A 14835-nucleotide genomic window follows, 5' to 3' on the forward strand; every position below is an offset into this window, starting at 1 on the left:
CTTCCTCATCGCATCTAAAATAACATCCAAAGTCTTGAATGAAATCTGGGTCTTCTTCCACTTCTTCAGAACAAACCATCTACCTTCATCTCCTTGATGCTCTTTGAATAAGTCAAACAAATTTTCACCTCAAGACCTTTGCAATTGCCACTTTTGGTTTGGTCAATTATTGCCTGACTATAATACATGACTCAGTATTTCAGTTATTTAGAACTCTGCTTAAAATTCATCTACCTCTTATTCCCTACTATCTTCTTATCTTTCTATTTCTATCTCTGCTTGATACATATTTGTGAACTTAATGAGCCTAAATATACTGTTCTACAGAATATCTGTTATTCCCACAGTGCCTGGTAGGCAGCAGGTACCAATATTTGTTAATAAGCTTAATTGCTATTATAATAATTATCTGAGTAAGTTCCAGAAAATATACATTTCTTTTTTCTGATCATTGAATTGTAACTGCTTATAAAGTTAAAAATTTCAGAAAATAAATATTTGGCAAAAATTATATTGTCAAGAGTTACTACTGCCCACCCCTCCCCCCCCCCCCCCCGCCATTCCAAGAGATATAATTGAAATTTTTTGTCAAATTTCCTTTCGGCATATTTTAGTGCATTTCTATTTTAAATAATTGAGATGGTGAGTAAAACAGAAATTATTATAGCTATTTAAAACAAGAATATGAAAAAAATAAAAAATAAAACTGGAATATACTTATAAAATATGAATTATAAGGAAACATGAATAAATAAGGACACAAAAAGTCACTGTTAGCGTTCCAGATGCCAGTCCCTCTCAAGATGTCAGGCAGTCACAGGAATCACAGGAAATTTCGGGGGATAAGTACAAAGTTTACAGCAATGAGGTAAAGGATTCACAGAAAGTCACCCTGAAGGACTGCAAAATTTTCCCAACTGCCAAAGTGCGTGGTTATCCACTAATGCTGGAGGAAAAATAATATGCTCCAAGCTGTCTGTCCTTTATTCTTCTCCATCTCAGTAAATGCTATCCCTTTCTGCCAGTTGCCCACACCAATTATCTAGATAGCAAGGACGTGCTCCACCTGGACGGGACGTCCTGCAGGAGGTGGTGCGGCGGCAGCCCATAGGCCCTCTGCAGCCCCGCCAGCTTCTCCTTGGCCCGGGGCGAGCGCTGCACCCGCTTGCACGGCTTCCGCGCGGTGCTCAGCGGGCTCTGGACCATGCGCTGGCTCTTGAGGGCCTCGCTGACCACCAGGTTGACCGTGTGGCTGAAGCACTGCCCGCCGGCCCGCTCCCCCTCGCTCAGCATCTTCCCGATGCTCGGGTTGTCGGTGACTGTGATGCCCACTTGCAGGTCGCTGGACGTCACCCAGGCCTCCCACCAGCCCTCCAGCTGCTTCAGGATGCTGCTGCCGCTGTAGTCGCAGTCCACCTGCGACACGTCCAGCAGGGCCGAGCTGTGGTGGTCCTCGAGGTACGGCCGGGCCGACGATGCGAAGGTGACCCAGTGGGCGGTGAGCGTCAGGTACTCGCGGGTCTGCGTGCTCATCCAGATCCCGGACGTGAAGTGGACCACGCAGCTCTCCTCCTCCTTCAGGTGCGACAGGACTACCTGCTTCACATTATTGTACATCCCTGGGATGGCCGTCCTCGAGAAGTAGGATGGGGAGGGTACAGAGTACTGAGGTTTCAAGTATTCAAGCAGCCTGTTAAAGCCAACGTTGTCTACGAAGGAGTATGGCTGGAGGTCGAGTGCAATCATCTCAGCTATGAGACTCGTGATTTTTTTGGCAACGGGATGAGAATCGTAGAACTTCTCGTTGGGGTCTTCGAAGGAGGTGGCTCCGGGCAGCTGGGCGCTCAGGGGCCCCCGCGGGCCGGGCGAGGAAGGCCGCGCGGCCCGGGGCGCGTCGGCCTTGAGCACGCCGCTGTGGAACCGCTGCAGGTGGCGCAGGAGGCAGCTGGTGCCCAGGTTGGTGGGCTTCTTGCCCCGGCTGATGGTGCGGCCGCAGTGCAGGCACACGACCTTCGTGGGGTCCGCGGAGCAGATGGAGAAGTGGTTCCACAGCTTGGAGGTCTTCTTGCTGCTCACAGGAAAGAGGACCGGACTGTTTCTCGGGACCAGGGAGGGCAGGTCACTCGATCTGGAAGCGGCGCCTTCCGCTGAGGCCAGCGTGGCGTAGGGGGAGTTGGCCAGGCTGGCGCCCAGCGCGCCGTTCGGGGCGCCCAGGACGTCTGCGTGCCGGCGGTACAGGTGCCGCATCAGACAGCTGGTGCCCACGTCGCCCCTGCGGCCCCGACTGATGACGCAGGCGCAGTGTCGGCACAGGGCCTTGAGGCTGTAGGTGGGCGCCAGCGAGAAGTGCTGCCACACCTCCGACTTCAGCCTCTTTATCACCTCCTTTCTCTGCTGGGACCCAGCGCCACAGTCCAGCGGGCCGGGGCTCAGGCCGCCAGCCTGCATCTTCTCTGGGGAGGACGCCAGCGAGGCCGCGCCCACGTCGTCCGAGGCCGGCGCAGTGTCCTCCGTCAGCGGGTCTCTGGCGCTCAGACGCACCTGCAGCTCCTCGGGCAGCCGGTCCGGGAGGAGGACGCCGAGGGGGACGCCCGGGCAGCCGGGTCTCCGTCGGGAGGCGGCAGGGCGGGCAGCAGCGTGGGGGGCGCGGCGTACAGCGGCGGGATGCCCGAGCCCCCGCCGTTCTCCAGCAGCAGGATGGAGCAGTATGCCCGCCACATGTGCCTGATGAGGCAGCTGGTGCCCAGGTCCTTCCCGTTCTTGCCCCGGCTGAACTCGTTCATGCAGTGGACGCACATGGCCTTGGAGTTGTCTAGCGGCGACAGGTAGAAGTGCTTCCACACAGCCGACCGCCTGCGGGACCCCGACGTGCCCTTGGGGAGTGGCGGGTTTCTCTCCAGCCTGTTCTCCGCGCTCTCCTCGCCTGGCAGCGGGGGCAGGTGCGGCGGCCCCCCCAGGGACTCCTCCCGCCCATACCTATCAGGGGCAGACGTGTCTGGGGGGACGTCTTCAGAGGGGACCACAGGCTCCTCCGTCACGTCGTAGGGGGACAGCACCTTGGATGCCAGCTTTGGGGCGAGCTTGAGGGGTGAGCGCGTGGCGCCCAGGTCTCCGGCGTTGGCGGGCTGTGGCGGCAGCCGCAGAGGCGGGGGCGACAGGGAGGGCAGGGCCGGCCAGCCGCCGCAGGTCTCCTGGCCCAGCATGGTGGGGTGCGCCCTCCTCACGTGCAGCATGAGGCAGCTGGTGCTCAGGTCCTTCTCATTCTTCCCTCCGCTGAACTCCTTCATGCAGTACGTGCAGATGGCTTTCGTGCTGTCCCGCGGGGAGATGAAGAAATGCTTCCAGGCCGGCGACTTCTTCCTGGAGCCTGCGCCCCGGCCCAAGAGGAGGCTCTGCGTCACGGCCTCCGTGGCCAAGTCGTACAGTGTGCTGCTGTACTGGGAGAACAGAGCCCCATACTCCTCCTCCTGGTCGGCGGGGAGGCACTGCCCGTGGGGCTCGCGGCCCCCGCCCGCCTCCCTTGCCTCTGTCTGCTCCCCACCTCGCTCCGCCCCGGGCCTGTCCTGCTCCCTCTTAATCGCCACTCCTTCCAAACTGTGATTAGGGATGCGAACACCATCTTCCTCTTCTATTTTAAAATTTATTTTATCAGAAACCAATTCACCATCCCTTTTGGGATGAGTTTCCTGGTTATTCTCCATAATTGACCATAACTACTCGGGCCGCGTCGTCGGAGATGGGTAAAAACCTGATCCGAAGGCTTATCTGTGCCCCCAAATGTCCACCATCTTCAGCCTTGGAATATGAACTCCATCTTTTGAATGCGAACGAGCACAGCAGATCATAAACCCCACCAAAGCGGCAGGCACGCGGGAAGCACACCAGCTCGCCTCAGGGCGCGGGCCACCACCTGCCGGGAGCCCCACCCGGACCCGCTTCTCCACGCAGACACGCACTCACACAGCGCAGACCTGCATCTTCTCCTGGAGACCAGAGGGCTGTCATCTAGGCAGCACGACGACCCTCTCGCATCGCCTTTTCCCACGGGGACCAGGGCAGTCCCATGAGGGGCAGTTGTGAAACTGCTGCGATGGCTGGAAGCTACCGAGTTTTCCAAGTGTCCTTCTGCTTACAGGATGTGGAGTGCAGCCCGGAAGGGCTCGCGCTCTGGACACCGCTCCCTGGGGAGGCTGTCCACTGAGGTCAGTCAGCAGCGGCCTTGGAGGAAAAGTCGCCCCTTGTGGTTTGCATCCATGGGGGTGCTGAGCAGGACAGAGCAGGTGCAAGGCCTCGTGTGCACCACCAAAGGGCCAGGTCCCCCGTCCACAGCAGGGAGCCATCTCTGAGAGCCTCCACAGGGCCAGCAGGCGCCAGCCTGCTGCACCCCAGCCCCAGGCCACCATCAGCAGCGGGTGCTGGGAAAGGGCTGGGGTGCAGCTGCCGAGGGGCCTTCGCGGAGCCAGCGCTGGTCAGGAGCACAGGCCACAGTGGCCCCGGAGGCACCCACAGGACTCGGGCTCTGCCAGGGGGCCAGCCTCTCCGGGACACTGAGGAGTCTTCCCTGGGGCCTCCATTCAGGACTCAGATCCTCCAGGCTGGAACCCCCCAGCAGAGGTCTTCCCGGAACAGGGTCTCAGACGGAACCGCCCGTACTTTCCCAGACGCGCTGGCTGGGCCGGCTGCAGAGCCGGCTGAGCCCTCCCCCGGTCAATCACTCTCCGCCCCAGGACTCTGCTCCGGACCAGAGCGCGAGAGCGGGAGGCTTCGGTCTCCTCCCAGCAGCGCCTTTCCCAGCTCGGACCACCAGAAGCACGTCGCCGCGGGATTCACCAGGGAGGGATCCGGGCCATGATCCAAGACAAGTCCGGGACGCAGACAGGCCCGGCCCTGGAACGTGGGGCGAGGGAGCGCGGGAGAGACACGGGCGAGAGGAGAGTGGTGGATCGGAGCCCCGTGGAGCGCCCGCGCCGCACAGGCTGCAGGATGGCGGGAGGTGCCCGCGGCTCCACGCAGCCCAGCTCCCCGGGCCCGGCGCGCGGGCGAGAACAGCCGCCTTCGGCCCCGGCCGCGAGCCTGGGCGGCCAGGAGTCAAGCGAAGCCGCAGCTGGACGCCGCTCAGTGCACGAGGCTCGGCAGGACGCAGCAGGCTGCACCGGCGGAACCCCCCGAGGCTCGGCGCCGCGCCCGCGCCCCGTCTGCCATCCCTCACGAGGCGACCGCTGCCGAAGGCCGTCGGACCAGCGTCCACGAGCCGGAGCTGCCGCGGCCCCGCAAGGAAAAACGTGAAGACGAGGCGCGCGCGGACGGCGACCCGCACTCGGCGGCTCCGGCCGCGCCTCCGCCCTCTGCGCGCTCTGCGGCCTCGGCGGGGACACAGCCCGACACGCCACACGGACCGGCGCGACCCGGCTGCACGCGTGGCCGCAGATTCAGCCGACTGTCCGCGCGGCGCCCGCGCTCCAGGCTGCGGCCGCTCCCTTGGCAGCGGGTCCCTTACCAACCCCGGCGCGGGCGGGGACCCCCAGCGCATCGGCGTCTTCACGTCGGAAACACCAGGCCCACGCGGGAACCCGTGCGGGTCTCGTGCGGAGAAGCGCGGCGGCCTGGACCGTGTGTCCCCGCACCGCGTCCCCGGGACCCCCGGAGCCGAGCGCAGCTCCCAGGAGCACTTTCCTCTCCAGACGCGGCCTCGCCTCGGCGCCAACCGGAACGCGGCTTCCTCTTCCTCGCACGCGTCCCCCACGCCGACCGGGTCCTCCTGGCCCTGAACTTGGCCACGACGGCGCGGACGAGCGAGCGTTGTTCGCGGGAGGAGCGGCACGAGGTGCCCTGCTGGGACGCACCTGCTTCGCTGAAATCTGAACCGGCATTTTGAAGAGATTTGATGGACCTGAGAGCGAGCCAGCCGGAGCGGCGGCGGCAGCGGGAGAACCTCCCCGCGGAGGACCCCGGGACTCTGCTCAGGTCGGCGGGCGCTGACCCCTGGGGCCGCGCGCGCCCTGAAGCGGCTTCGCAGAAACGCTGCGCGGGATCCCGTTAGAGCGAACTCCGGAACAACTTCCCGTTTTCTCGGCGGAGACGCGCGGCCAGAGCTGCCCCGCGGCCGGAGCTGCCCCGCGGCCGGCCGGGCAGACTCGCGCGCAGAGCGGGGGCGCGCGCGGGGGGTCCCCGCACCCGGGAAAGCGCAGGGGCCGCAGGGGCCTGGCGCCCTCCAGCAATGGGGGCGGGGCGGTGCCGCTCACGGCAAAGGGCGAAACGAGACCCACGGAGACCGAGTCCGAGTCCGGGCCCGGAGGGACAACGGCGACGGGAAGGCGCAACCTCGATTCGCGTCTCACCCACGAAGTCCGGGCCCGGCCCAGAGCCGCGGCGGCCGCGCTTCCCGGACACGCGCTTTCCGGGACCCCGACCCGCCGCGGCGGCTCTTCCTGGAAACGCGCGGGCGGTCGCGCGCCCTCTCGGCCCTCCGGCGCCTGGCGGGGGCGGACGAAGGGCGGGGGGCAGACCGCGGAGCGCACGCCGGCCCCGCCCGGCCCCCCACAGCCCCCGGCCCCCGCCCGGCCCCGGCCTCACAACTTTCGGGCGCTCCTGGCGCTTCGTCAACAGAGCGCCGCCATCTGGAAAAGGCGTCTCTGGCGCGACCCGCCTGGCCCGCACGCGACAGCTGTCATCGGGGGTGCCCGGGGCGGGGGCGCGGGCCGGCCCCGGCGAGGCGGGCCCCGCGGCCGAGGCGGGCGGCCCGGGCGGAGTCCAGGCCCCACGGGAGGCCGCGCCCACGCCCCGGAAGACGCCCCCGGCCCGGCGCGCGCCACGTCTCGGCGACCTGGTCCATACATTTTTAAATGTCAAGTTCATGAAAAATAAATGTTGAGGAGTGGTTCCAGATTAAAAATATTAAAGCTAGTCAATGAGGTTTATCCGAGGCGCGATTATTGCTAATTGAAAATATTAAAGCTAAATGATAAATCGATTCTAATTTGGATCTCAGACCAGAGGGGAAAAAAATGTCTTTCTTTTGCTCTAAAAAAAACATGGGCAGGGAGAGCCTGAGTGGCTCAGTGGGTTAAAGCCTCTGCCTTCAGCTCAGGTCTTGATCCCAGGGTCCTGGGATCGAGCTCCGCATCAGGCCTGCTTCCTCCTCTCTCTCTGCCTGCCTCTCTGCCTACTTGTAATCTCTGTCTGTCAAATAAATAAATAAATAAATAAAATCTTAAAAAAAAAAAAAAAAAAACACACATGGGCAGGACAATTGGCCATTTTCAGATCAGGTCTATAAATTAGAAAATAGTACTGTAGCAATGTTAACTTCTTAATTTTGATCACTGTGCTTTGATTATGTAAGAGAATATCATTATTTTTAGGTAGTACACCGTGAAAATGGGGAAATGCGCATAACTGCAACTTCCTGAAATGATTCAGAAAATAAAATAATAATAGTAAATAGCTTGCCCAAGGGCACACAGTGAGAAAGTGGCAGACCTAGGATTCCAACAGGTTTTCTAGCTTGCCAGATCTCAGCTTTTAACTACTTCGTCATCCTGCCTTTTAAAGGAAAAATGTTTCTTTCCCCTTTGTCAGTTCCTCCACCTCACCTCCCTGGTCTTCATGGACACTTTGTAAGATAGAGGAAAGCATCGTCTTCACCAGTTTCATATTCCTTGAAGTCCCCAAGGTAAATCCAAAGAATTTATACAGGAAATCCTAGGAGGGGTGAAAAGGCAGGGTCATGCATAGCTTGGAATGAAGTTAGGATAGATTGGGGAATAGCCATTACCCAAACTGGTTTTGAAATGGTCAACCAGTTGGGGCGCCTGGGTGGCTCAGTGGGTTAAGCCGCTGCCTTTGGCTCAGGTCATGATCTCAGGGTCCTGGGATCAAGTCCCACATGGGTCTCTCTGCTCAGCAGGGGGCCTGCTTCCCTTCCTCTCTCTCTCTGCCTGCCTCTTTGCCTACTTGTGATCTCTCTCTGTCAAATAAATAAATAAAATCTTTAAAAAAAAAAAAAAAAGAAAGAAAAGAAATGGTCAACCAGCATCTTCCCCACTGCCCTATCCTCCACACTGGCCCTCCTGTTCTCTGGGGGTCATCTGGATAAGACAGTATCCCTAGACAGCAGGGGCTAAAGCTAGAGATAAGAGAAAGCTGTATTTCTAGTTTCTCAGCATCTTAGGGTACAGATCATCCCTTTAGGAACTTTCCCTGATCCATATAATTCCTATTTCCAGCTAGGAAATAAAACCTTCCTTACATCAATGTTTTACCATTTTCAGAGTACAGATCTTTCACCTTCTTGGTGAAGTTTATTTATACGTATTTTACAATTTTTGGTGCAATTGTAAATGAGATTATTTTCTTAATTTCTCTTTCTGATGCTTCATTAAGTGTAAAGAAATGCAACAGATTTCTGTATATTACTGTTGTATCCTTCACTGAATTCATTTATCAGTTTCATGGAGTTTTTAGGATATTCGGTATATAACATCATGTCATCTGCAAATAGTGGAAGTTTTATTTCTTCCTTGCCAACTTGAATGACTTTTCTTTCTTTTTCTTGTCTGAGTGCTATGGCTAGGATTGCTGCTACTATGTTGAATAAAAGTGGTGAGAGTGGACCCCCTTACGTTGTTTTTTGATCTTAGGGGGAAAGCTCTCAGTTTTTCGCTATTGAGTATGGTGTTAGCTCTGGGTTTTTCATGTATGGCTTTTCTTATGTTGAAGTATGTTCTCTCTAAACTTACTCAGCTGAGAGTTTTTATCATGAATGGATATTGTACTTTGTCAAATGCTTTGTCTGCATCTATTGAGATGATCATATGGTTAATGTGATCTATCATGTTGATGAATTTGTGAATACTGAACCACCATCACATACTTGGATTAAATCCCACTTGTTTATGGTGAATGATTTTGGATTCTGTTTGTTAGTATTTTCCGAGCATCTTTGCATCTATGTTCATCAGAGATCTTGGCCTGTGGTTTTCTTTCTTTATAATGCCTTTATCTGACTTTGATCAGGGTCAGATACTAAAAATGACACTAGGGGCGCCTGGGTGGCTCAGTGGGTTAAGCCGCTGCCTTCGGCTCAGGTCATGATCTCAGGGTCCTGGGATCGAGTCCCACATCGGGCTCTCTGCTCAGCAGTGAGCCTGCTTCCTCCTCTCTCTCTCTGCCTGCCTCTCTGCCTACTTGTGATCTCTCTCTGTCAAATAAATAAATAAAATCTTTAAAAAAAAATAAAAAAAATAAAAATGACACTAAAAAATGACACTAAAAAATGGAAAGATAGTCCATGTTCATGGATTGGAACAATCAATATTGTTAAAATGTCCATATTACCCAAAGTAATCTACAAACTAAGGCAACTCCCATCAAAATTCCAACAACATTTTTCACAGAACTCGAATAATCCTAAAATTTGTCCGGAATACAAAAAACAGACAAATAAAAAAACAAAAAAGTAAACAAACAAAAAATCCAAATAGCCAAAGCAGTCTTGAATAAGACGAACAAAGGCTAGAGGTATTACAGTCCCAGATTTCAAACTTTATTACAAAGCTGTAGTAATCAAAACAGTATGGTAATGGCCAAAAACAGACACATAAATCAATGTAATAGAATAGAAAGTCCATAAGCAAACCCATGCTTTTTATGGTGGGTCAATTAATCTATGACAAAGAGGCAAGAATATATAATGGGAAAAAGACAGCCTTTTCAACAAATTGTGTTGTAAAATCTGGATAGCCACATGCAAAAAAAAAAAAAAAAAAGAAACTAAACCACTTTCTCACACCATACACGAAACTAAACTCAAAGTGGATTGAAGACATAACTGTCTCCATTTGATCCATAAATTCTTTTTTTTTTCAAGATTTGTATTTATTTGACAGAGATCACAAGTAGTCAGAGAGGCAGGCAGAGAGAGAGAGGAGGAAGCAGGCTCCCTGCTGAGCAGAGAGCCGGATGCAGGGCTCCATCCCAGGACCCTGAGACCATGACCAGAGATGAAGGCAGAGGCCTTAACCCACTGAGCCACCCAGGTGCCGCTGGAACCATAAATTCTTAAAAGAAAACATAGGCAGTAATTTCTTTTACTTCAGCCATAGGAATTTTTTTTTTTTTTTTTTTTTTTTTTTTTTTTTGCTATGTCTCCTCAGGCAAGGGAAACAAAAGCAAAATTAAACTGTTGGGACTACACCAAAATAAAAAGCTTCTGCACAGTGAAGGAAACCTCTAACAAAACAAAAATATAACCTATTGAATGGGATAAGATATTTGCAAATGTTATATTTGATATGGAGCTAATATCCTAAATATATTTAAAAAAAACAAACTTGTACAACTTGACACCAAAAAAGCAAATAATCCAATTAAAAAATGGTCAAAGGACCTGAATAGACATCTTTCCAAAGGGGATGTATAGATGGCTAGTAGACACACGAAAAGATCCCCAACATCATTAATTATCAGGAAAATGCAAATCAAAACCACAATGACATATCATTTTACACCTGTCAAAATGGCTAAAGATAAAAAACGCAAGAAATAACAAGAGTTTGTGGAGATGGAGAGAAAAAGGAAACCTGTGTCCTGTTGGTGGGAATGCAAGCTGGTACAGCCACTGTGGAAAATAGTACAGATGTTCCTCGAAAAACTAAAGATAGACTAACCACATAGTCCAGCAATTTCACTACTGGGTATTCGCCCAAAGAAAATGAACACACTAATTCAAAAAGATATATGCCTCCGACGTTTATTGCAGAATTATTTATTTACAATAGCCAAGAAATGGAACCAACCCAGTCCATTGACAGAGGAATGGATAAAGATGTGGAATGGAATATTATCAGCCATGAAAAGAATGAAGTCTTTCTGTTTGCAACCACATGGGTCAATCTAGAGGGTATAATGCTAAGTGAAATAGAAAAAGAGAAATACGACATGATTTCACTCAGATGTGGAATTTCAGATATGAAACAAACAGAGAAAAAAAGAGGCCAACAACAACAAAAAAAAGTCTTAAACACAGAGAATAAATTGGTGGTTGTCAGAGGGAAGGTGGGTACGGGGACTTAAGAGTACACTTACTTTGATGAGTACCAAGAAATGTATAAAATTGTTGAGTTACCATATTGTACATCTGAAACTAATATAACATTGTTGGTTATACTTGAATGAAAAAATAAGTTAAAACAAAAAAACAAATAAATAAATTTTAATAGCAAAGATTTCACTTGAAAAAATTAAAAATAAAAAGTTCCGGGCGCCTGGGTGGCTCAATGCGTTAAGCCTCTGCTTTTGGCTCAGGTCATGATCTCAAGGTCCTGGGATCGAGTCCCTCATTGGCCTCTCTGATTGGCAGGGAGCCTACTTCTTCCTACTTCTTCCTCTCTCTTTCTGCCTGCCTCTCTGCCTACTTGTGATCTCTGTCAAATAAATAAATAAAATCTTTTTTAAAAAAAGTTCCTTAAATTTGCATAATTTAAAAATCAAAATAGCATAATCAAAAAAAGTATTTTTATGTAGTCTTTCTGTCTTCCTCTTCTGAATTTTAGCAGCCTTGATTCTTGCTTACTGTGCATTGCCCTGTCTACCTTGTAATATCCATATTTATGCACTCGAACACTTTCCTGCCTCACGATTTCCATATTTCCCATTTCCCCTGTCTGGAATCTTCCCTGGGTTCTTCAAAATGCTGTCTCACTCTCATCTTTCTGATCCTGGCTCAGTGAACTTTCCTTGATCTCCTAAATGCTCTCTAAGCTCACCATCCTGATACTTTCATTCAAGGCTTCATCACAATCACTAGTCATTTGTTTATGCATTTGTTTGGTTAATTCTTAACTCGCCCCAACCTCTCATCTCCAGTGATAAATAAAGCTCAGGAGCAGTGTACGTCTTGTTCTTTGCTCTACTCCAGCACTTACAGAGTGCCTGACACAGTAGACAAAAAGGGTATACCACATGTTCAAGGAACGTTTCAGCTCTCACCCTAGAACCCCCTCTTGATGGGCACTTTTTCTTCCTCTAGCAGATGCTCTTCAAGCCTTATCCAGAGCTGAAGTTTCCTTCCCTTCCCTGGCTGTGGACACCATTGTGAGCAGTTCCCACCTGCAGTCTTTTTGGGTCCCTTTGTCTGGAGATGCCTGAGAGTTATATTCTTCTCTCTCCCATCCCTGCCCCTTAACAACCATAGAAGCCTGGCACTGGTGACAGAGAGGTGGAGGGGTGGGGAGGTACAAAAGCCATAGCCTCTCACTTGTCTCTAAACAGGATAGACTCTACAGTGTAGTTTCCATCCAGATCTCCCCACGTCCTTTCTTGGCCTCTCCTCTTCTATCCTGCGTCCTTTACCTGACCACAGCTCCTTTCTTGACAAATCACTTGACAAGGACCCTCCCTTTGGGCTCTGCTTCTATGAAACCTGACCTGAGGCACCTGACTCTCTGCTTAGCTGGAACATTACTCATCTTCCCAGACTGAATCATTTGTCTGTAGAGTGACAAATATTCCCAGTTTTCCCAGTACTGAGGCATTTCCTAGTATGCTGGACTTCTTCTTCTTCTTCTTCTTCTTCTTCTTCTTCTTCTTCATCTAAGATGTTATTTATTTGACAGACAGAGATCACAAGTAGGCAGAGAGGCAGATGGGGGGCACGGTGGAAGCAGGTTCCCTCATGAGCAGACAGCCCAATGCGGGGCTTGATCGCAGGACCCTGAGATCATGACCTGAGTGGAAGGCAGACGCTTTAACCCACTGAGCCACCCAGGCGCCCCAGTATGCTGGACTTTTAAAGCTAAAACCAGGACAGTCCTAAGTGAACTGATATGGTAGACCACCTTCGAGAAAGTTTTTCTGACCAGCTCTCCCCTCTGCTCCCAAGCATACAGTGCACATTCCAATCTCGACAATTACCACACTTACAATAATCCACTCTCTACTCTGTTCACTCAAGCAGTGGTTTCCTGAAGGCAGAGTCTGTGCCTTTTATGTGAGTACCCTGTGCCTAGTCCATGCCTGCTATGCCAAAAGCATTTGTACATATTTTTAATAACTTAATAAATAAGATCAGGATCCCTGTTTGCTTCATTCTTCCATCCACAAAGCTTTGCACATAGCAGGTGCTTCATATATATTTGTTAATAATTAGAGAGCTAATATTCAGTCTTGGAAATAAGGCCTCTTCCCTGGAGATCCCTCAAAGCCCAAATAAAATGTTGCTTGGCGACAGGAAAACAAGATTTAAAATGAAGAAACCTGGATTCAGGTGCCAATTTTACCAATAAATTGCTTAAGGCTCTAAATCCCTCTAGATTATGTTTCTCCATCTGGGAGTCGGGATAATGAGTTGTCGGTTACTTGGTCTTTTGACTTTTACAAAGCAACTGCACAGGTGTCTTTGTCTATCCTCACCCACTCTCCTGTGATCAGAAGTCATTTCTGCCACTGCCCAAGTGAGGTGACCAAAATCTCACAAAGGCTAAGACAGTTGGCCCAGACTGCACCAGGAGTGCAGGAAAAGCCAGGACAGGAACGAGGCCTTCACCAGAACAGACCTTGAGGTCTGTGAGCAAAGGAGCCCCTTCCCTAGTCAGCTCTGCAACCCCAACATCACATATACTCCTGAATCCATAGTATGACCTCAAATATTACTTGAACTAACTTGCTTCAATCTGACCCTTAGGTCAATGATCTTTCCACTGCACCAAAATACCAGCTCTATTCTTTGACCTCTGAATGACTGGGAGGTTCAGTTAAGACAACAGATGGCAAAGTTCTTGATAAAACCTTAAACAGGGGATGCCTGGGTGGCTCAGTTGGTTGGGCAGCTGCCTTCGGCTCAGGTCATGGTCCCAGCGCCCTGGGATTGAGTCCCACATGGGACTCCTTGCTCAGCAGGGAGCCTGCTTCTCCCTCTGCCTTTGCCTGCCATTCTGTCTGCCTGTGCTCACTCTCTCTCTCTCTGACAAATAAATAAAATCTTAAAAAAAACAAAAACAAAAATAAAACAAGACACCACAAACACTAAACAAATGTGAAGATATTTATATTTTTGCTGTTTCTGTGTGACTGCCAGCTCCTGGTATGCTCCATCCTTCCATTCCCTGGGGCCCAGAAACATGGGCTGGCTTTTCCCACAAGGCCTGTCCTTCGTGTACATTTCTGTATTCCTTCCCCACCAAACTCCTACACACCAGCCTCCACCCCCACTTCCCTCCTTGCAACTACCACCAGCTGCCTGATATGCCACCTGCGCATGCGCACGCATGCACATACACACACCTTCTCCTCACCATCGCTGAAATAATTTATCCTCTCCAAGACAACCTTGATGAGTTGCTCCCGCCAGCTGTCATCATTGATGGCCACTAACGACTGACTTGAAAACTAAGAGGAAGGGAGAAGAGGACCACACAGAGCAGTGGCTGTGCTTTTCTGCCTCATGGAAGTGGGTCAGAAAGAAGCAAGAGACAAGGGGCATGGTCTGTGAATATGAAAAAAGAGCTCAAGAAATGGGGAAGAGCTGATATACATGGGGGAGGGGGGGTTAGTCAGGGCTGGAGAATAACAATATAGGGACAACGATGGTAATACCAACTCTATGTGTGAAACCCTTTACAGTTTGCAAGGCTCTCCTTTTCCTGTATTATCCTATTTAATTCTGGGAGATGGAAGTTATTTCCATTTTGCAGATAAAGGAGCTGAGGCCGGCAAAGGCTAAATTACTTGCCCAAGGACACAAAGCTAGGGCCCCATTCCCATACTGTACAGTACAATTTTGAGGGTGTGGAATGTAAGATAAGGTCTAGGATATAGTCAAAGATTCCAATGTAGAGG

General features: G+C 51.5%; 1 protein-coding gene across 1 annotated transcript; it reads right to left on the reverse strand.

Annotated features, from left to right (window-relative positions):
• Positions 1-1038: 1038 nt before the first annotated feature.
• Positions 1039-4004, reverse strand: LOC131838327 (zinc finger BED domain-containing protein 4-like). Its single transcript, XM_059184285.1, is given in 2 exon segments — positions 1039-2570; positions 2573-4004. Coding segments are annotated over 2 exon segments (2661 nt in total). The 5' UTR covers positions 3702-4004.
• Positions 4005-14835: the final 10831 nt, after the last annotated feature.

The sequence above is a fragment of the Mustela lutreola genome, chromosome 8 (assembly GCF_030435805.1).
Source record: "Mustela lutreola isolate mMusLut2 chromosome 8, mMusLut2.pri, whole genome shotgun sequence".
NCBI classification, from domain to species: domain Eukaryota; kingdom Metazoa; phylum Chordata; class Mammalia; order Carnivora; family Mustelidae; genus Mustela; species Mustela lutreola.